The sequence below is a fragment of the Mugil cephalus genome, chromosome 5 (genome assembly GCF_022458985.1).
Source record: "Mugil cephalus isolate CIBA_MC_2020 chromosome 5, CIBA_Mcephalus_1.1, whole genome shotgun sequence".
NCBI lineage: Eukaryota > Metazoa > Chordata > Actinopteri > Mugiliformes > Mugilidae > Mugil > Mugil cephalus.
Genome location: NC_061774.1, coordinates 11,641,515 through 11,663,444, shown reverse-complemented (window position 1 = coordinate 11,663,444; position 21,930 = coordinate 11,641,515). Strand labels below are relative to the sequence as shown.

Genomic DNA, 21,930 nt, shown 5'->3' with positions numbered 1-21,930 from the left:
AACCTTCTGATTCAGAGTTTCCCCACAGTAAATCCATGTGTTTGCGTCAAGGTTTTATGTCCCAGGCGAAAGAGTCGCTATAGTAGATGTTACTTATAAATAAAACTCACTTTATTCTCATCTATATCTGGTTATTTATTAAAATTTCAAATATACTTGCATTCCAGTTAAGGGTCTTCTGCAAAAGTGCGCGTGTATCAAAAAGGCCATAAGGTTTTCATGAACCGTCTACAAATGCATAAAAAACAATTAGGTTATGTTTTATCCTCTCTTGCCTCCACAGCTTCGTTACACCTAAGAAAAAGGGAAACATATTTTTTGTTCATAATTGTGTCACTGCCAGCACCATAACTGTTTTAAATGCTGATATAATACAGCGAAAGCATGGCTTTACCTGATGTGGTTCCACAGTCATTTTTATTAAGGCCAAAGAATAAATGCTAAAGAGAAAAACAAAAAGAGGAACAAAAACTAAAGGAACACAAAGGGGGTTTAATCGACAGGCCGGAAAAGAGAGAGAAGAAAAGGGGCGTCAAAAAGTTAAAGTAATACACGGCATCAGTACAATAGATATAACCTCCCACGCAAGTCAAGAAAGTTTTCTCAGAAAGAAACAAATCACATGTGTGTACCTTTTCCTCTATTTCCTTTATTTGTCTCTTTTGCAAGTCAATCCTGTCCTCCAGCTCTCTAATCCTCTGCAACACAGAGACAGAAGCAGTTAACGTGTCAAACAAAATCCGTTCACACAAAGAGGCAAAACCATTTGACTGAATCTCACACAATCGTGTCGTCGGGAGCAAAAACAAAACTGTTAATGAGACCGCGATCCAATTATTCACATATCTACTATTCTCAAGTCTACCCATCGTGCCCTCTGTCTCCATGGAAGCCGTGTTGGAAAAGAATGAGCTGCCATGGCAACCAAAGGACAGATTTAACTGTGAACGGTGGAAGTGACTCCGTGTTTGAGACTCCACAGCCGAGGGGTCTCCTCATTGACTCTTTGTTTCTAACACAGCAGCTTAGACGCATCCCCACTCTGTGACCTAGCTACACACTACACACCAAAACAACAACCTGTTGAATAAAAATAAACATCCTGCAAATTAATCTGTGGTTGATGCTAAATGCTTCAACTAAGCAAAAGTGTGTGTGTAAATAAAAGCTCCATATTTTTATCAGACTTAAATGTCTATGTGACGTAGCACAGGTGCTTTATTTGTATCGTTACACACATCTAATGAGTCGCCTATATCGCGTGAGCAGCTGATAATTAATTTGTTGCACTGATGTGTTCTGTGGTTAGAGGTTACTGTGTTAGTGAGTTACAACGGATTCAAATGGAGTTTAAGATGCTGTGGTTGTTGATGTAATTAATGAGAAACGCAGTGTAAAAGACACGGGTGTAAAAGCACTGAGAGGGGGCTACTGAGTGGAGGGATAGGGAGGAGTGGGGGTTATACAGATCACAATGAGACACACACACACACAGACACACACACACTCACGCAAACTCTCATCTTTTCAGTCTTCCAGTTACATGTACACTTACAGGAAGTTAGAGGTAGCACACACAGGGATACTGCATCTTTTTGATAGAACCAGAGGTCTGGTGGGGGTCAGACGTTTCAGACAGGTACCAGGGTCTCAGATTGAGGGCGGACGGGATTCAGCCACCTGGCTGGGTTCGTTTTCGAGCCTTACCTGCTGGGCCTGCTGTAGGAGCTCCATGCGCTCCTGTAAGATCTGACTGTCATACTGCCGGCTCTGCCGGAGAATCTGACGCCGCAGCTTGTCCACGGCTAGCCTCAGCTCCTCCCTCTGTCTGTCTGTCAGCGTCTCGGCCACCGCCCGGCATGCCGGCTGCTCCTGCTGCAGAGCGCTATACAGCGTAGCCTCCAGCTCCTCGATCCTCTGCACAACCAGCCACATACACATACAAACAGGTACACAATCACACACACACGCACACACACACAGACACACACACACGTGCACATGCACATGCAGAAAGACACACAGTCATGCACAAGAACACATGGAGGCACACCCAGACAGATACACATATGCACACAAACATACACACACACCACTGTGATCATGGCTTACATTGGGAACACCGTTACACCTAATATTGAGGGCCGCTAAGGCTCGATCTTTACGTGGTAGCTGTGTTTAGTTCGTTAACTGTTGTGCTCAGATACCATGTAAACACCAAGATTTTGCCAACACAATATCAGGTGGGACTGTGAACAAACCAACACAAAATTGACTGAAATAAAATGGTTAGGTTACATGGAGAATGTCTTAAGTGTGACTTCTGTGTTTGGATACAGTCCGTTTCTGTCAGTGGGACGGGAGATCTTTCAGAATAATTTATAATAACACATACTAACGGTAACTATTAAACCCATTTTGTCTGGAAGTCTCTTCAGCTTTGATTCGAACGGAGTTTAAAAATATATGCATCATATTCATATTTTGTAGTATATGAGAGAGAGAAAGTGGTGATTGGCACAACAGCCAAATACCCCAGGCAATTGTCTATTGTCATGAACATAATTTAGACTTCAGTGGTAAAAGATGCAGTATCCCAACGTGGTAAACTGTTTACCTTCATGGAGCATGTTGCATTCATGATGTTTCATGAGGTGCCAAATGTTTATGTGTCATGCTGAAATGACAGCGTCGCATGTCTGCGTCCCTGAAACACTTTATCGTGAGCTTTCACGCCTCAGTCGATGTGTGAGATATTGTATGTGCAACTTGGTTCCGGACATTTTTAATATGAAAAGCACAGGAACGCCGTGTAATACTGCTTCCAGGCTTCGTACCATGTAGGCTTGATCCAAAGCCTGCTTTCTGTAGTCCAACTCCTCCTCAAGGAACCCCTTCTGCTTACTGAACAGCTCCTGCAACGAGACGGCGACAACAGTATATATACAACAGAGAATGCAAAATCAGACATCAGAACAGCAGCATATCAATTCACAATTCTGAAGAGGGTGTTTGTGAGTGGATTTTTCACCTTGTCATTTTCCAGGTCGATCATCTTCTGTGTGAGAGCGGCCTCTGTGCTGTTGATTTGCTTCAACCACTGCAGAGGCAGAGGAAGAAACACAAAGTTGAGGAATTAACATTTCTCCCTTATTATTATTTTTACCTTATCTAACAAATCTAGCAACAAAACAAAACTCATATACAGCGGCTACATTAGCGATGAACGGTCATACAGTAGCAACGTGTGTCCACAGTGTGTCAGTAAAAACACAACACACCAGAGGGGTTTTCCATTCACCTTTTCACAGAGTGAGATCACCGTCCCTGCCTGGATCACGGCCACCTGCTCTTCATTTCTAAGATTCTACGGAAAAATAAATCAACAATCAGGTGAAGTTCAGCTTTAAACTACTGGATCTCTTGTTCATCCGACAATGAGCTCAAACTCACCCCATTATCCCCCAGAATATCCAACTTCTTCATCAACTCAGGAATGATTACATCCTGCGGAGTTCAAAACCAGGACACAGAGGACATGATATCGACAGAGATAATAACCCTGAAGTAAACGGTGCGTCAGCTGTGAGAGTGCTTTCACCTTGACTCCCTCTTGGTGGCAGTAGATCTGCAGGGCACTGCTGCTGTTCTCAGGGAACGCAGACATGTGAAGATTGAGGGCAGGAGATCTGCGTTCCCTCTCCTACAGGAGTACGCACCATTTTAATACCAGCATACACATGAATATGTGTCACGTGTTCAGCCAAAATAACATTTCTCTAAGTCCTGCAGATTTGTCAAGTATTGGTGGTAATGAGCAGCAAGGAGACATGGTGCTAACTCTCAATGACAGTATATGGACAGTGAAATGAGAGGGAATAAGGGATTTACTTACATGACAGTGAACACATGGTCGGGATCTGCCAAAATGTGGGAGGTGCAAACTAATAGATTCAAAATATACACAGACCAAACCAACGGGAAGACATGCTCCAACTCAAAATTAACAAGGTGCCATATAATTCTGCTTAAACGGAGAAAGAACTGAAACTTCAACAGATGGAGAAAGGACTAATAAAAGTGTCAAGTGGTTCCGTACTTTTTGCTGATTTATTTATGTGTAAAAACCTTCTTTCAGTATAGTATGTATGTATACTGCTAACCTCAGTATTAAAAACATATAATAAATGAATAAATAAATAATTGAATAAAATACCTAAATGACATTATTCAGTGCTGTATTGGGTTTCCATTTTCCATTTTTATTTGATGGAAAACGTTTACACAGAGGAGGACATGCACAAATGAGAGGCAAAACAAACAAATATGGAAATGGGTGGTGAACTTAAATATATTTTTATTTCATTCAAAATTATATTCATCTCAACACATTCGCTCAATTAAAAAAAATTCCAGTCGAGTGAAGGGGTTATGCACACAGCTGCCATGCAAAAAAAAACAAGGAAACACAGATGCATACAGTGAAGAACTGAGAAGTGTGTATGATGGTATGCATGTCTGCCTGGTGAGTCACTGTATGTAAGTCTTGCGTCTGGAGCTGAGACTGTTGTTTTCGCCTCCTGGTGACATTTTCATGTTGGTACACTCTCTTACTTCCAGTTCCAGCACCCTGAACTCCAGCAGCTCGTTCTGGTCCCGAGCGTCCTGGACCTCGGCCTGCAGCCGCGACTCCGCCTGCTGCAACGCACACATCTGCAGACACAAACACATCTTTGTTACACAAACTAAACATGGGGTACAAGTAAATCCTGAAGACAGTGGATGTCCCAGAGATGTCATAGTACAGTTAATTTAAATTAGTAAGCATAATACAATTTCAATAATACTATTTTCTACTTTTAATTCACTTCTGCACACAGATTTAGGCTAAAACACTGAGAGGTGAAGAGAACAGTAAAAGTTGACTCTAGGTTTAGTTATTTAATAACTAATTGAAAGCATCTACAGCTAATCTAAAAAGTATTAAGATGTGTCTCAATATTGGAATTTCCTCTTCAATATGTTAAACTTGTTGAAGTGGGAAAAGGATTTAGGGAAAAAATAATTTAGATTTCCCAAAGTCAAGTGTCTAGGAGCGTAAACTGTAGTATTTACTGACACACCAGACAAGTACAGCATCACAACTGGTATTGAAGATGCAAACGGGATCTTGGTGTGAGTGAGTACAGGCTAATGCAATGTACCTTCTCGTGCAGTTCCTGGTTTGTCCTGAGCAAGTACTGTTTCTCCTCCACCCACTTTGAATCCTGCCATAACAACCAAACACAACATCAGCAAGAAATTACACTGGAAGGAACAGGAGATGGAAGAAAGGGTCCCCGATGAGTGGGTGTGATGAGCAAAGCTGTCAGCAGCACAGCCAGTCAGCCTATTGCCTAGTGACCCTCTCTAAACAACACTTGCAATTGCGACACGGACACAAAACGACAGGAACGGAGTGGCAGTGGCACAAGTTTATTGATCCAGAGACATTAAGCTTGTTCCTGAGACAACAGAGGCAAAAGAACTGCAATCACTGTCAACAAGAGTTTACAGTAACAGGAGGAAAGGGAGGCAGTCTGAGGTGAAAAAACTGCAGAGCAGCAAATCAGAATAACAGAGACAGATCAAGCCACAGTGGGACAGCAACATGCGGTAACACAAACAAAACCCCACAACAAATTAAATTAGGAATAATGATGTGCACTCAGCATTATATTTCAGTGTTTCTCATGATGCTCAGGTAATAATTAAGGTGCTCAATCTGTTACATTGTTCTTATTTTTGACAATAATTTTATTCAACACATCGATTCAATGACCAAAATCAACTGATAATAGTGTATTTTCTGTTTAGAAAGACAGAAAGAGAGTACATCATCCGGATCAAGAGATCTCGTGTGTTCGTCTATTCATGAGTGGATTCAGCCTCCTCACAGAAGGACCCACTGAGAAACACCACCACCGAGAGTAAGCACAGAGGGTGAAGCAGAGACATGCAGGCGCAGAGCTGCGACGTCACACATGCACCAAGTGACATCACAGGATTCTGCGGAAGACCTGGTCAGAAAAGCGCCAGCCCAGGAACACAGCAGCCAGACAGACATGCAGGAGGGCCAGCAAGGACAGGACCAGTGTGCTCCTGTCCCCGTCCCTCGTCTTTATTACCTGCCCCCTCTCGGCCAGGGCCTTCTCCAGGTCAACAATCTTGGCCTGGCAGCTGCTGAGCTCTGCTTGCAGCTGCTCACGTGTCTGTGGGAGGGAAGATTGGCCATCAGGGACTTGGGTGCAAATCCGGCAGACAATAGAAGAACGGACTGAGAAAATCATGAGGGTACGCCATTTTTTCAAATGGTGACAAATACAAACCCTAGCCTCCCTCTCAGCATCCAAAGAGCCCCCGGCCTGTTCTTGCAGGAGGGCATAGGCCCGCTGCAGAGCCTGGTACTCTCTTGTGAGCTGACGGAAACGAAGCTCCGACTCCTCGCGGGAAACACTCTGTGATATAACAGAGGAACGTTCATCTTTACATAATCCTCTTAATCTGTAAAACATTTTTCACTCCGTATTTTGTTTCCTTATAGTCAGTTAATTTCATCTGTACATATATATATATATATATTCATTTTACCTCTTCCAAATCCTCCTCTGGAGTAGCAGGTGTGCGGTCAGTGAGGTCAGTGTTGTAAGAGGTCAGAGAGGACGTCTCAGAACCTACCGACTCCTCATCAAATCCAAAATATGTCTCCACAACAGGCCTCTGCAGACACCAGAATGAATGGATACACAATGTAAATTGATCTGAAATCTAAACATATACCATGTTAACATATTACATTACATTTCACATTACATCTAAACTCAATACATCTTTGCCTAATCCAACATGGTTACAGCTACCGTCACACCATCATTTATTTCATTTATCTCAGTATGCGTTCTTATTTCTTTTTCTTGCTATCAACTTTTCCAAACCCACAGAGTCCTTACCATCGTGTTTATAAGTCATCTCCTGGCAACCAGAGAAATAAAGGCAGACTAGGGCACACAGACAAATGAAGGAAGAGAAATAAAGGATGAGGAGAATATACTCTGTCATTTTGCTACTAGATCAAAAACACCCAACTATGAAACAATCTTTTTCAATATCTGTCTTTTATATTGTGGCCACGGTGCACCGTAGGTCTCCAGTAATGTCCAAAAAGAACCACTGCTTTAGTTTTTTTTTCACTCCGGCACAAAATGGAAAAGCAGACAATAAAGTTTCCGGTTACAATATAACTACTCCTAGGGAAAAAGTAAAAGTCCAGGCTCCTTGGTTTGATCTCTCAGCTCATGTATTCTGCATCTGCTTCAAATTCCCAAAAAGAGACACAAATTTCTAGGTGAATTTTAAATTCCCATAAAGTGAGCAACTTCCAGGTGCGGATCCAAAAGCCGAGCTGTGGTACCCAACCTTGTGCTGCGCCCTCAAACTTGCCAAGATAACAAATTGATTCCAGCAAGAGAGAAAATGTGTATCCTTCGTTTACAAACTCCTCCTCCTCCTAGCAACACCGCAGACTCTAAAACGTCCCCTGACGGTTTTAGACTAAACATGCACACTCAAAGAAACGCACCACAGCAATTTTTTTCAAACACTGTTATGTCACCCAATTAGAAACCATCATCCCTTTGCCTTCATCATTCACACTGACAAACAAAGTCATGAACCGCTGCACACAGCTTGAAATTTATGTGAAATATGGATTAAAGGTGCTATGACACTAAATACAAAAAACATTAATAATGATAATTTTCAACTAGCTCTGGGAACATACAGCGCATGCTCAGCATGATGCTCCCAGCTCTGGGGGAGGCTGTCATTATTGTCCCCAGAGCCCAATTAAACACACAGACACACAACTGAAAACAAAACTCAAGCATCAGTCAACCACTGATAGGATAGTTGCTTAGTTACACACTGTTGGATTAACAGATGTGTTAAATCACTCGTGGACACCTACCTCTGACAACTTGAGCGGTTTCCTCCTGTTCTTCTTCACCAGTCGGTCACGTTCCTAAAGACAAACGCAGAGCAGATGAGCAGTTCGTCCTGAGCAAGACTCACATCTGAGATACATGCAGGAACCTGTGAGCTTTACAATAACACAAATCCATAAACAACATCAGAAAATGTCATCTCATCCAGCAGTGTTCAGTTGTACTGATTACTGAGATGAACTAACAAAAATGCAGTCATACGTCATACACATGATGGGAACTGATGAGGCTATCAATGGAAGTAGAACAAACAAACTTTTCAAAGTAATAGTACATATCACCACACACAATAACTGATCTTTTAGTTCAATGCCCCTGTAAAGGTAATATGGCTAATATAATAATATAGGAATTAATGGGGTGTGTACAATTGACAAAAAAATTGTGAAACTGTTCATTTTCTGAGAAAGGGTTTATGGGTAATGTACAATAAAACCACACATGGAAGTCTAGACTTATTCACTAAAGAACATAAAAAAATATATAATCCTATTAATGCCAGACTCTGTATAATACACAAAAACACCACCACTTAGTATAAATCAAGTTCAGTCATTTGTTAAGAACCTTGCTCACAACAGCCTTTACATGAATAGATGCTGAAATAGAGACGTACCAGAGTACGGGTAAGGTAAAATGTCTGCCAGGCATATTTACACTGTCAGGGAGAAGTAAGACTGAACCAGAAGCTTCTGGTGAAGCTGTGTGATTTGCACAACCCAATGTTTTGCACATCTTGCACAATTCATGCTGCTCTGTTACCGTTTTTATTTATATTTCTACTTTATTTGTCTTTTATTCATTTTGTTTATTTACATCCATACTGTTTACTTAGTATCTATATATTACTGTTACTATAGGTAATAATCCGGGTCCTGAGTGCGCAATTTCATCCCATGTCATGCTTCTGTATGGATGCGAATGAGAAACAAAAATCCTTGAATCCTTGAGTCTATACATTACATTTTAAAACCATATAGAAGTGATGGATTTCTTCTTCAATATATAACATGCATGTGACCCCGCTGGTTTTCCTGACCTGCGTGAGCTCATCAATGATGGCACGTTGCTCAGCTATCTGAAGCTTGAGGAACTCCACTTCCTGTTCCTCGTGGGCGTGGCTCAGGTCGGTCAGGGAGCTCGGCCGCTGCTGCTGTGAGGGCGGCCGAGAGGTGGACACTTTTTCCTTCTGTTTAAGGGAAACAGAAAAAAACTGATATCGATTAGGTCCGATGCTTTTCCCGAAACAGCCACTAGAGGTCGTGAATAAGACCCACAGTGAAGCTCAGATTTAATTTCAATTCACCTACTTTATAAAACTAAAATATCTACCATGTCCTAGTGACACTTGAACTTTGATTTTATTTTCAGTTAATAAAAAGAAATTAGAGTAAGGCAAACACATGATGGGGCTTCTCACCATCTCTGCGTTCTCACGGCTAAGGTTTTTCAGTTTCTCCTCCATGCGCTGGAGTGTTAACAGGAGGTCATCATTTTTCTTGGACAGCCGTTTGTTCTTCTCAAACATGGGCTTCATTTGGCTTTCTGCCTCTCGCACCCGCTTCAACTGCACAGAGGAAGGAAACAGGGAGGGGAACCACTGTAATCTTAGGTCTTGACTTCTTGTGACACAATTTCCATCTTGAGGGGGAGAGACTAGAACAAGGCTGGTAAACCTCATAAAAGGGTGTAATGCATGTTTCATAGGCATTTAGTCTTCTTTATCAGTTTTCATATGTGTATATTTGTTCTATTCAGTAGGACTACTGCTGTCTGTGCATGCCTGTAGTCATTGCATGTATGTACTTCTGCATGTGTGTTCCTCACTAGTTCATTCCTCTCGTCTGCCAACAGTGCATTTCTGTCCTCCAGTTTTCTTATGACCGAGTGGAGCTCTGCGATCTTCAGCTGGAACCTCCTCATGTCACGCTCCTCCACCTCCTGTTGAGCAAGCGCCAGAGGAGAAGAGGAGGAAGACAAAAACTGAAAAAAGGGTAACATGCAGGCAGATAGACAGGCAGGTAATGGAAATGAATACGGACGATAAGGAAAGGGGAGGTGATGGGATCACAGATGAGTTGGCATTTCATAGTCAGTGCGTTTACATGCAGAGCTTTATGCTCGAAATTCAACTTTCTGACTGCAGTCCTCGTCCCTGTTTACATGCAGTGGAGAAAGTCGAATAAGTAATGGAAACATGTTCTCCTCCTCCACACTAGGTGGCGATATGTGTCTTTTCAGCAGGTTAATACCATGTTAATACGGCTTGTTTTCCAGTTGACCTATTACGTCATATAATTAACAAGAGTCATTCATGCGGCAGCCCGGCATTTCAAACAATAGAACATTTTTTTAAACCTCATATGTAATGTGTGCGCTACTTCTGGTGCAGATAAGATGTGCGCTGTCCCTCAGACCGGCTCTGTTTACCTCCTTCTTCTTCTTCTGCGACCGGGGTCACAGGTTGTGGAGCATGCGCACACGCATTATTCTGTTGTAGTCTGATTAAGCGTATACATGCCAGAGAAAACCGAATTCCAATCTCATTATCCTGGTGTCTTAATCGGATAAAGAAAACTCAGATTTTAGTCGGAGTAACGTGTTCACATGCACTTCAGATCTAGCCGGATTAAGGCAATAATTTCTTTTTTTCACATGCATGTAAAAGTACTGTCAATGTGTTCAGGCTGTACGCACAGTGACTATGAAATTAAATGGCCCTTCATCTTTTTTTTACTGTATAAAAAAACTCACAAAATTGCAGAAGTTCAATGTCAGTGATATTTTCTTTTACAATTTTGTAAAAAAAACTTTAGAAAAATACTTTAGAAAGCAAATATATGCTATATAAATGTGTCATCTATCTCATTAGAGAAACAAAAGACAGTGGAGCCGCACACTCGTAGCTCCAATGTTGAAAGTCAGGATTATTTTAAAGAGAAAAAACTGCAGGCATGACTGAAGATTGACCTGGAGGTCTTCTTCAGGGTAATCCCAACTTTCAACATCGGAGCTACGAGTGTGCGACTTTTGTTTTACCAAGGCTGGTGTGTGCTGTCCTTCTGCTTTTTTGATCTATCTCATTAGTCACAAAAATATAATTTCTAATGCTAAAAAAATGTTAAATTCCATAAATTTCACATCTAGATTTGGTCCTGTTTTGAGAATGTGTGTATCTCAATGTGCTTCCAAGTACAGCTGGACGCTTGTGAATCTGCATATACCTGGTTGTTGAGCAGGTCCGCGTTCTCACCCAGCCCGGGCACCACTTCTCTCTTGGGGCTGCCGTGGTTCTGTCTCTCAGCCTCTCGTACCTGACCCAGCTGCTCGTCCAGGGCTTCCTTCTGGAGCTGAAGCTTTTGGGCGTAGCCAGCCTGGGCCCCCAGCTCCTTCTCCAGAGCACACATCACCCGGTCCTTTGCCTTTAACTCATCCATCTATGAGAGGGGGGAACAGGAACAAGCAGTTACCCATCAAGACCCACATGAATCCAGAAGGTGAACACAATAAGCAATAACGTGTGGTCTGAATACTTCTGAGGACAACGTTTTAATCTTACGGAAAGTTATGTTGGTAATGGGAACATGTTCATCAGTGCAATCAATGTACAAACTTTTGTTTAACGTTATTTCCCACCACATCAGACACAGTTTTTTGCTCCGATGGCCGAGAGCAGAATATGAGACTAAGAGTGTTTAAGCTTTTAAAAAGTTGTGTTCCACTCTGATTAATTCATGAAGCTTTGCTCTTGCTTTGTATTCACACACCTGCTTCTGACAATTGTTCCCATGTCTACTTCCCTCTGCATTTTGTTATTTAGCGCCGGTATTTCCTGCACCGCCTGCTCTCCATCAATCATCACGCTTTACTCATTCGGTTTCCTTTCTGATACATTCCTTCAGTAACACTAATGGCTGTCACTGTAGTCCTGTTGTGTGTAATGGGGTTAATGACTAACAGGAGAAGGTATACAGTGATGATTTTGCAGATAAGCGCCAGATGGTGAACATAAACTCAAGACGTGTGTTTGACTGGAGCAATTAGCTCCTAACTTTCATTCAACATCAACGAGATAAGCCCCGAGCCCCGAGCCCCGAACTGAACTTCAGCAGCAGGGTAACAGATGTCAGCGTGTGAGGGCGCTTGTGATATTCAAACATGTTCAGGATAGACTTTAAGAAAACAATGCTGGGACATCCAGGAGTGATGATCTACAGTATATATTAAAATGTTTAAGTCTCACAAAAACTCTTTTCTGACTCAGTCTCTTAGAAATTAATCTTTTCTGTGTGTTGGTCGAGAGATTTCTGTCTATCCTTTGCACCAGTCCGGACACAAAAATGTTAAGCGATAACAGTTGTGATTTTCCCAGGCCGGACCACACCCACATGGTCCAGTTATATCTTTATTCATTCATTCATTAATTTTCTGCAACCGCTTGGGTCACGGGGGGGGGGGGCTGGAGCCTATCCCAGCTGTCAATGGGCGAGAGGCGGGTTACACCCTGGACAGTGAATCGCTGGGCTAACACAAAGAGACAGACAACCATTCACAATGACACGAATTTAGAATCATCCGTTCCCCGAGCATGTGTTTGGACAGTGGGAGGAAACCAGAGTACACAGAACAAACCCACGCAGACACAGGGAGGACATGTAAACTCCTCAGTTATATCTTATTTAAGTTAAAATCTTAATAAGTCGTAACTGAACTACATTTTAATACAAAATACTGTTCAAAAGTTTAAATGGAAATGAGCAAATGTAAATAAATTTTGAAGATTCTGTTCGAGGAACACTCCCGGAAAATATGCCAACATGATTTCCATTTACTATTCTCCAATTAAAAGACAGACAGAGATTTATATTTTGTTCCAGTATGTGTCTTCCAGCTTCACGTGGTCTCACCAGTCGCCGGATGTCTCTCTCACAGTCCCGTTTAATACGATGCACCTCATCTTGGTGCTGTTGGTAGGCTGTGCGGAGATCGGCTGCTTTGGCTTTATCCGCTTGGAGAGCATTTGCCAGCGCCTCCTCAGCCTGCTTCCTGGCTGTTTTCTGCTCCTGGATCTAAAAACACACCACACACACACACACACGATAATATTAATACGATTAAAAATAAGAACAACAAAGAGACGGATATTCGTGCATTTATAAACACTTGCTCTATAGCATTAAATAGTTGTAATGGTCGATGCCCTGTTTGTCTAGGAAGCCCACGGTGAAACAATAGCTTGGCAACAGGCTTTTCCTCACTGCTTCCTGTTTTTCAGCAGCAAATTTACAAAGGTGTACACAGACACACATGAACACAGACACATACACAACCAAAGCACACATACACAAATACATATATATATATATACATGCTACAACTTACCTCCTGCTGTAGCTTTAGCCTCTCTCCATCAAAGGCTCTCCTGGCCTCCTCCCTGGCCTCTCCGAGAAGAGCATTTTTGAGCTTGTCGGCCGCTCCATCCCTCAGTGCGTTTACAAGCCCCTGGAGCCTCTGTACCTCTGTATCCCGGATCTTGATGGCCCGGGCCAGCTCCACTTCGTGCTGCCGGGCCAAGGCCTCACGGGCAGTAGCTACGTCACGGAGCTTCTCTTCATGGAGCTTGGCACGCAGGTCGGTGAGCGCCACGGCGTGTTTGTGTTGCTCCAGTTCCCGAGCCTGACGCTGCTCCTGGAGCCGCTCGCGGAGCTTGCATACCTGGGAAGACACAATAGATGATAATAGTCCTGTGAAGTGGGCATCATTATATAAAACACTCCACAGTGTGTCAGTTGTTGAGACTATGCGATGCACAGTAATGAGTCAATTTACAGGTTTCTGCTTTAAATCCTGGCAGCTTAAAATACAACGTGTTATGTACAATACCAGGAGATAGACTTTTATCGTGATGCTTTAAATGAGGGTACAACGTGAATTCCATTCATATTTAGATGCTTTTGATACATTTACAAAGTGCGTTTGCTTTAAGTGTGGCTTGCATTATTTGGAATTCACCGAATACGATCGCGCCGAATACAGACACACAGAAAGAGAGTTTTAAGGCAAGCAGGTGACGAGGAGAGGCAAACTGCCCCGACAGCTTTTTCAAAACCAGTTTTGTAAACTTTTCCTTTCTCTCCTTCCTCCTTCCTCCTCCTCACCTTGCCGCGCTCCTGCTGCAGCTCGATCTGGACGTCCATGAGTTTGCTCCTCAGTTCCTCGTTGGTGGCCTGCACCGCATCAGCCATCACCTCAGACTTCTCCGGCTTCCGTCCCTTCTTAGGGGGCTGAGCCGATGGGGGTGTGGTCGATGACATAGCACTCCAGCCGCCCGATCTGGACGGACATAGAGCGCGGGACGTGGCAAAACGGAGGAGTCAGTTGCTGCTCCTCCTCCCTGCAAGGCCCTGCATCACCATCATCACCATCGTCATCATCATCATCATCATCATCATGTCGCTGAAGCCTCTACATCATTGCTAGAGGTTGTTGAGAGTTTCTATTTGGGAAAGACAATCAGGCAAGAAGAGAGGAAAAAAAGTTGGAAAAGGATGAGTCAGTGCTAAAAACTGGGTTACACAAAACTACTTAGTACAATACTCTGGGCCCGAGATACATGACGCAGTACAGTCAGGGGAAAAAAGACTATTTCAGGGAATAACGCTGTCCTCTAATGCCCTTTTCTCACTATATACACGTGGGCCATTTGTCACTGTCCTCTTCCAGTCCCTGGGTTGTACTTAGAGGCTCCACAGTGCATGAAAATGTGTCTGGCCACCAACTTCCCCAGTGTCTGTCATCTCAATGGACCCTTATTTCTCTATAGACTAATCCTTCCATGAAACTGTCCAAATATTTCATAACTTGTTCTTGTCCAGAATACACTCGTGACGTATCAGCGCTCCTTCATCACTAAAAACTACCTTAACGCCGTCTGCCAGCTCTAACGGAGTCCCAGAGAAATGCCATACGTTTGAGTTACAAATCTTTGCATCATCCATCCCTACTCGTTGATGTCTGACTTTTCTGTTATTTTGGACTTGACGCCTTTTCATCCTGAAATACATTTCAAATACATCAAATAGATTGATTTCGCTGTGGCGCTTTGGACCAACTGAATAGAGACAGCAGATATCTGCTGTACAGGCGTTTAATCCTTCCACTTTAGTCGTTAATACAAGACAAATGCAAGATCTATATTACTTTAGAGTGAACTAGTTTTCTTTTTATAGAAATTATGATATAAAACTGAGAAAAGCAGCAAAGCCACCGACTTTTAGAAGCTGACAAGAGATGTTTGATATTTTTACTTGATATCAATTATTCAATATTCAAAACAGTCAGCAGTTACAGCATTCGGCTAAGCTGTAAATTAATGATAGTTATCTTCCCCACTCCTTCCTTCCATATGGGGGCAGACGACAGTTGTATCAGCAGGTATTTCTTTGCATATTTTATTATAGACGTGTTACGACGACACACATTCAGGGCACTGAAAGTGGACTCCTCTAATCTCGTCTTGGAGCGAATTGTAACCCAGTAACCTTTCAGTCTTTCTGCTGACGATTAAATAAATAATGCAACGACGAGGGAGTTGAAGCACTGAGACTGGCGGCGCCCCCATCTTTTTCTACACGCACACACACACACACACACACACACACACACACACACACACACACACACACACACACACTGCCAAATAGTCATACAACATACACAGATGGCAGAAATAGTTACCAAGGCAACCCTTAGCTCTCTCTAAACGTCACATGGCAAAGGATGACGGGAAGGAGGAGACTCACGGAGGATGGATACGAAACATATGCTGAGACGGCGAACACGCACACCGCATACAGTTGTATCGTACCGGGGCTGTATTTTTGTAAAACACACACACACACACACACACAAACACATGACTTTGTTATCTGGTCATATTTCTGAGTCGAGGTCGACTGAAAGGCTGAAATGCACTGATGCTGGAGGGCAAGGAAGCTTTCTTCCACATGAATCTTTACACCGTGAACACAGACTAATGCTGGGAACCAGTGTGGATGAGGGGTGGGGGGTGGGGGTTGGGGGGGGGGGGGGGTTAAGCCTATAGGAGAGAGGCAGATAAGTGGGAAATAACACACAGACCTCAACCACACAAACAAACCTTCAGCCATCTCCTCTTATACTCCCTAACCTCTCTCCATCTCTCCAGCCCCCACTTGCTGGCATGGTGATGTTACTGAGCTCTCTCTCATTCACGGAGACAGAAGGAGGAGGGAGGGGGGGGGGGGATCATTCACACACAGAGAGCACTGACACAAGCGTGCATTCTCCGGGACTTGAGCTGAACAACTAGGGACAGATACAGCTGACACATATTCACACGGGCAACAAAAGATGTCCACGCTCATTCACAACAGCAACAAACATGCATTTATTTATAGCAGCTCAACAGACTTGATGGGCAAGCGTGTGTAGCGGAAGCTGCACGTACGATTTACTAGAACCAAAAAAAAAAAAAAAAAAGATTTCTCTACATTTTCTGTCCTGCCAGTGCTTTCAGCGTGTTTATACACGTCCGTGCCATTATCTGACACCAGGTGTACCCAAGCTGAAATGGCTGAGAGGCATGAAGGTTTCACAAGCGCAAGAAGGCGTTGATGCTTATTCTTCTGACATCTGAATGCAACGCTTTCTTCCTCACCGATTTGATGCATGTCAATTTTTCTTAAATAATCTCTTAGGGACCACTGGCTAATCTAAGACAGTCTACACCACAGTTATTATCAGCCTTCTTTCCTTCGGAGCGTGTAATTTGAAACACAGAAACTAACCCACAGTTGACATGGGATTCACTGCATATCTCTAGTTTCACATGCACAATTTCAGATTTCAAGTGAAACCAACAGACGCCCAGACACAACGACATCAACCTCCCACAGTCCCCACAAAGCCTCCCAGAGCCACATGTTCCCAAGCTGGCAACCAGGCACTAAATCCCAAAGTTTATAGATCAGCGAGAACCAGGAATGTTATATGGGAAACTGGAAAATTTTACAAGGGCACCGAAAAGCTAACAGGCATGTAATGTTCACAGACGCAAACAAAAGCCAGCGCAGGGTATAGATCTTTAATCGCCTCATCCACTCCAAGTATAAATAGTTGCGACTGAAAGCCTTAAAGTGGGAAGAAAACATTACAACAGATAAAAACTGACAGCGGGGGGGGTTCATCCCTCCTGTCAACCACAAAGAGATGATGCAACCCCACATCGTCAACAAAATAAAAAACGCCTATGACTCATGAAATCAGTCACTAGTCATATGTTGCAATAAGTTGTATAAATAAAAATATGCCAACAGAAATCGAGGCCTTTTTTAAACGCAGCGGACGTAGCAGTGAGGGGATCGGTTTACAGAAAACACTAGAGCTAAATAAGTTATGAAAGAGAGAAGTGGTGACGAAAGAGTTTCACAATTAAGATTAACTTAAGGAGTGCTGAATTAATACAGCATGCAGAAGCCGATGCATAATCTAAAGACTTGACCTTGAACCTGGCTAGCACAGCCCAACGTTTCGGCCTCGATCCTGTCAAACCAGGCTGCACCGAGTGTGACAAACGTACAGGTAGTTTCATAACTCCCTGAGGAAAGGCCTGTGTATGATTACAGGGTTACAGCAGGCTTCGGTTTACCTCTTTTGTAGCATTTACTGTAACTGAAGAACGCGAAAATGTTTTGAGGTTTTTTTGGTACCGATCTCTTTTGCAATAGACGTCACTGACAGCAGAGCAGACAGTGGTCTGAGCCTCTTAGCTGCCTACAGTAAGCTACTTTAACAGCTGGAGATAGTTGTGATCATTTGAAACAAGAAACCCTTGCGAATCCTTGCAAAGAACCAGCTGGCAATAAACAGATATGGGATCGCAGCCTAGTAAGTCAAACTGGAGTGTTTTTCCTATTTCCTATTCACCTCATCCTACCCTACGGTTATGAATGACTTTGTTTCCTCTGGGCCTGCAAGTAATAATTATTTGATTTTCAATTAATCGACTGAGCATCGTCCCAGTTAAAGGATTTGCACAATGTGACATAACCATCACAAAGTTGATCACAGCTTATTTTGATGAAGCTGCAATCAAAAAATGTATTAATAATAATAAAAATAATAATAACAATTTAATCCTGTAATTGTAGCGTAATGTCCCACCGTGGGGAAATTACAGTTCCTGTTGCTTGACCCATCCATTCATTTCTTTATGCAACAAAGTTATTTCCACACATAAATTATATGGCAAAGTTCAATCTAACCTAATCATTCATACTACTGGAGCCTTAATCCGGCGCTTTAGACCGCTCGGTCACGCTACCAGTGAAACTGCATCAAATGAAGACATTAAATGTGCACTGTACTTTGTGTACTTTGCATAAGTAGTGGCACTGGTGCAATACACCTGTTTTTCATGGACATATGCAAAACTAAGTTTGCAAAAAGATATACAAATATTTTGACATAATGACAATGATGAGAAACCACAAAAATATTATGATACGCAGTATAATTGTTACGATCTGTATGTGATATGAAAATATATTCTGATGCACTTCAAAAGCTAATGGCTTGACGTTAGCGGACATGTGAAGAACACTGACGCCTTTCAAATGGCCACCAGCTTATTACACTTTTACAAAGGGAATTCCTAAAAGCTAGACAGACCACACACACACACACACTCACAAATAGTCACACATTGACTAGACTTCAGTGAGACATAAAGGTCCAATAACAATGGGAGTTAAAACAAAGACTCACTTCTCTGGTGAGGTGACCTGTCAATAATGAAGGTGTGTACAGTCTTATATTAATCTAATTTAAACTCCTGTTAATACTGCACAGTTGTTGCCATGCCTCAGCATACACACAGACACACACATACCTTCTCCTAGCACTTATATCAGCATCAGCAGATTGTCAGAACAGGTCTGGCCACACTCCAGACATCCCTCCGATGTCCGCACGCAAACACACACACACACACACACACACACACACACACCCGCAGTCTGGAGACACACTTAAGACACTGCAAGGATCCCATTGAGAGGTTAAGTAACTCAGCCAAGAGTCACATTAGTGAAGCATATGACCTAAAAAGTACTATGCCAGCAGAGTAGCTACAAGTTACTGACCCCAATGTCTAGTCGACCCAAACAGATAAACATGCATCTACGTGACTCTGCGTCTCTGTAACACACGCGTGATGTCACTAGTTTTACTGCTCAGGCTCTGGTCTAATGTATTGCATGCAGTAGCAACTATATGTGCAGGTTTTGCATGGATGGCCTCTGTGCTTGTGTGTGTGTGTGTGTGTTAGCAGTGATAATAACCTCATGTCCTCTATCAAATCATGGCATTGCCGTCAGAGTGAACTCATATTTTATTGTAAGCGTTACGAGGAAGTAGAGCACCAGGGCTGTTCTCGTATAGCACCCTGTCACATTAGGATAAGGAAAACAACAATATGATGTATCCTAATTAAGACAGATGGAGAGGAGCGAGGAGAAAGTCTGCAGGGTTGATGCTGTGACGTGCGTTCAATCACAGATGTGATCACAGAAAAGATGTCAACTCGGAAATAAAATGTTAAAATTTACGCCTGCATGAGTCGTCTCCTTTCTTAGGCACAGCTAACAACCCGGGACGGCATGCGTGATATTTTTGATCAAATAGAGGTGAGTGTGCAACACATGTTAGCTGTCCACATGGGGCAGATTTACGAGCCTCATGGCTGTTATGACAAACAGGAGTCCCTGCTGGTTAGAACACAGCAGACAGACAGGAAGCATGCGTGGCACAGGGCTGCTGTGTTGGGGGGGAATATGCTGGGGATGTTTGGCAGGGCTTAGAGCGAGGTGGATGGCCCCTTAAATGAGCTGTCAAATGGGAGATTAAAGAGTAGGGTGCTGCTGGAGGGTGGGAGCTCTTTAACTCCGCTGACAGCCTGTTTGTCCAGCTTGCCAACCACACCCCACGGCGACATGCGTGGGGCTGCAGCTGCAGCATCCTCCAGCCAAAGAAGGACGGGTGTCCTTGCATTCGCGTGTTGACATTTCTGTGCAAACCGCTGAAATTGTGTTGCTGTGGTGTGGTGTGGTGTGAGCACGGACCGATGTGGTCTCAGCGAAGGGGGCCTCCCTTTGCACCGGGTACGGAAAGAAGCTAAACGCACGAGATAAGGAGGAGGATGACACTAAAACGTTGGAATATTAAATAACTCGCGTCGGTTAACGTTATCATCACGCTCCATGCTTCCTGTTTAGTTAAAGGGTAAAGCCCAAACTACACATTCCCATCCGTCTGCGGGTCCATGGGAGGGTTCGCGGTCACTGTGAGCAGCCCCGACTTAACACCGAGATCCACAAACGATGAAACCGCTGCCGCGCCGATAGCTGATGAAACGCGGATGTCCGACGTGTGTCATGGCAGCTCACCGCCTGTCACAGACTACAAACTGGTTTCCAGAAGTTGTCAAGGCTTAACCGCCGAGCAAAACTTACCTGAAATGGAGGCTCAGTGGTCACAAGTGGCCCGATGCTGAGAAGCCGCTGACTAATTTGCTGCTTCTCATCCAGGAAGGGAGGCAGGGCTTCGGCGTGGAGCTCAATTAACTCACCTCGTGCACTCTAAAGATGCCGAGATAGACGCTAACCGCAAACTGCGTCTGTCCGTCTGACATTAAAACACATTTCCATGCAGGTAACATCAGCTGCAGCTGGTTTCCGCCACTGACAGCAGTGTTACCCTCCTCGAGCTACCAGCAGCTCCAGGCTTCCCCTCCTCTCGCGCCGCACGCTGACATTATTCTCCACGCCCACACGCACACACACATACATATACACACACGAGCTACGTCATCCTTTCCTATAGATTTCGGTGTTAAAAAAAATATACATATATATTTATATAATGAAGTGCAACTGTGTTAATGCCCGCGACGACGTTAACGCGTGTTCAGAAAAAAAAAATAGAAAGAAAGAAGAGGGGAAAAAAAGTCGAGTGGGCGTCGCCGGCGGTCGCGTGATAGAAGCGCGACACCTGACTGCGTGTTCAAGAATGACACCGCGCGCGGTAACTGCGTGGACACCACGCAACCGGTGCGGGAGAGACGTACGCCGGTCGTCAGGGTTACGGAGGCACAGACAGAAGAGCGCCATGTAAAATTGGTGTAAAACATGTGTTTGGAAAGCAGACAAGACCCAGCAATACTCTCTGCTGCAGGAAAAACCAGGCTTTCATCCTGGACACTAATTTATAAACAATTTACACCATTTATTTCGTTTATGATAACCTGTTATATCCTAAAAATAAAATCTTGTTTTTTTCGCAACTGCTTTGAAATTTCTATTAAATATTAATGAATTCTCATTAGGTTGTAAATAATAACTTCTTCCTTTTTGAATTTCCCCTCCTTACTTCCTCCCATACCAACAAGGAAACATGTTTCAATATTTTACACCAAAGAAATAGATGATGGTGTCTGAGCCTGATGTTTATACACAATATTTATTAAAATCATTAATGGGTGCATTCAAGGTTTTAAAAAGTTTTTTTCTACTCTCAGCAGTGTGGATGGAACACACATAGGATTGGTACACAAAAAATAACAATGGCAATGATTTACCTGATGTCAGATCTCTGAATCTAAATAATTTATTATTTTAAAGTCAGTTTTATCATTGTTGTATAACTATCATATTGTCTGTTTGGCCAAGGAAATTAAAAACAGTTATACATTTTATAAAATAAAAAATTTTATTACGTATCTTGTTATGTGCACGTTTGTATTTAATTTTCTTTACATATTCACAGGATAAACATGCTTTTATCCTGAGAA

General features: G+C 43.0%; 1 protein-coding gene across 2 annotated transcripts; it reads right to left on the bottom strand.

The window, feature by feature from the left end:
• Positions 1 to 122: 122 nt before the first annotated feature.
• Positions 123 to 21,010, bottom strand: jakmip1 (janus kinase and microtubule interacting protein 1). 2 transcript variants are annotated; one of them, XM_047585117.1, is made up of 23 exons: positions 20,594 to 21,010; positions 14,201 to 14,538; positions 13,425 to 13,757; positions 12,950 to 13,111; positions 11,267 to 11,479; positions 9,870 to 9,983; positions 9,463 to 9,609; positions 9,082 to 9,231; positions 8,006 to 8,059; positions 6,631 to 6,759; positions 6,369 to 6,497; positions 6,168 to 6,251; positions 5,205 to 5,267; positions 4,615 to 4,713; positions 3,602 to 3,703; positions 3,454 to 3,507; positions 3,302 to 3,367; positions 3,032 to 3,100; positions 2,838 to 2,915; positions 1,708 to 1,917; positions 633 to 698; positions 395 to 471; positions 123 to 294 (listed from the first exon to the last, which is right to left on the bottom strand). In XM_047585117.1, exons 2-22 carry the CDS (start codon positions 14,354 to 14,356, stop codon positions 421 to 423), a joined length of 2,529 nt encoding a protein of 842 aa, XP_047441073.1. In that variant the 5' UTR covers positions 14,357 to 14,538; positions 20,594 to 21,010; the 3' UTR covers positions 123 to 294; positions 395 to 420. The 2 variants fall into 2 exon arrangements, with proteins under 2 accessions (XP_047441073.1, XP_047441075.1); XM_047585119.1 differs by lacking the exon at positions 1,708 to 1,917 and having other exon boundaries at positions 20,594 to 21,008.
• Between the last annotated feature and the right edge of the window lie 920 nt (positions 21,011 to 21,930).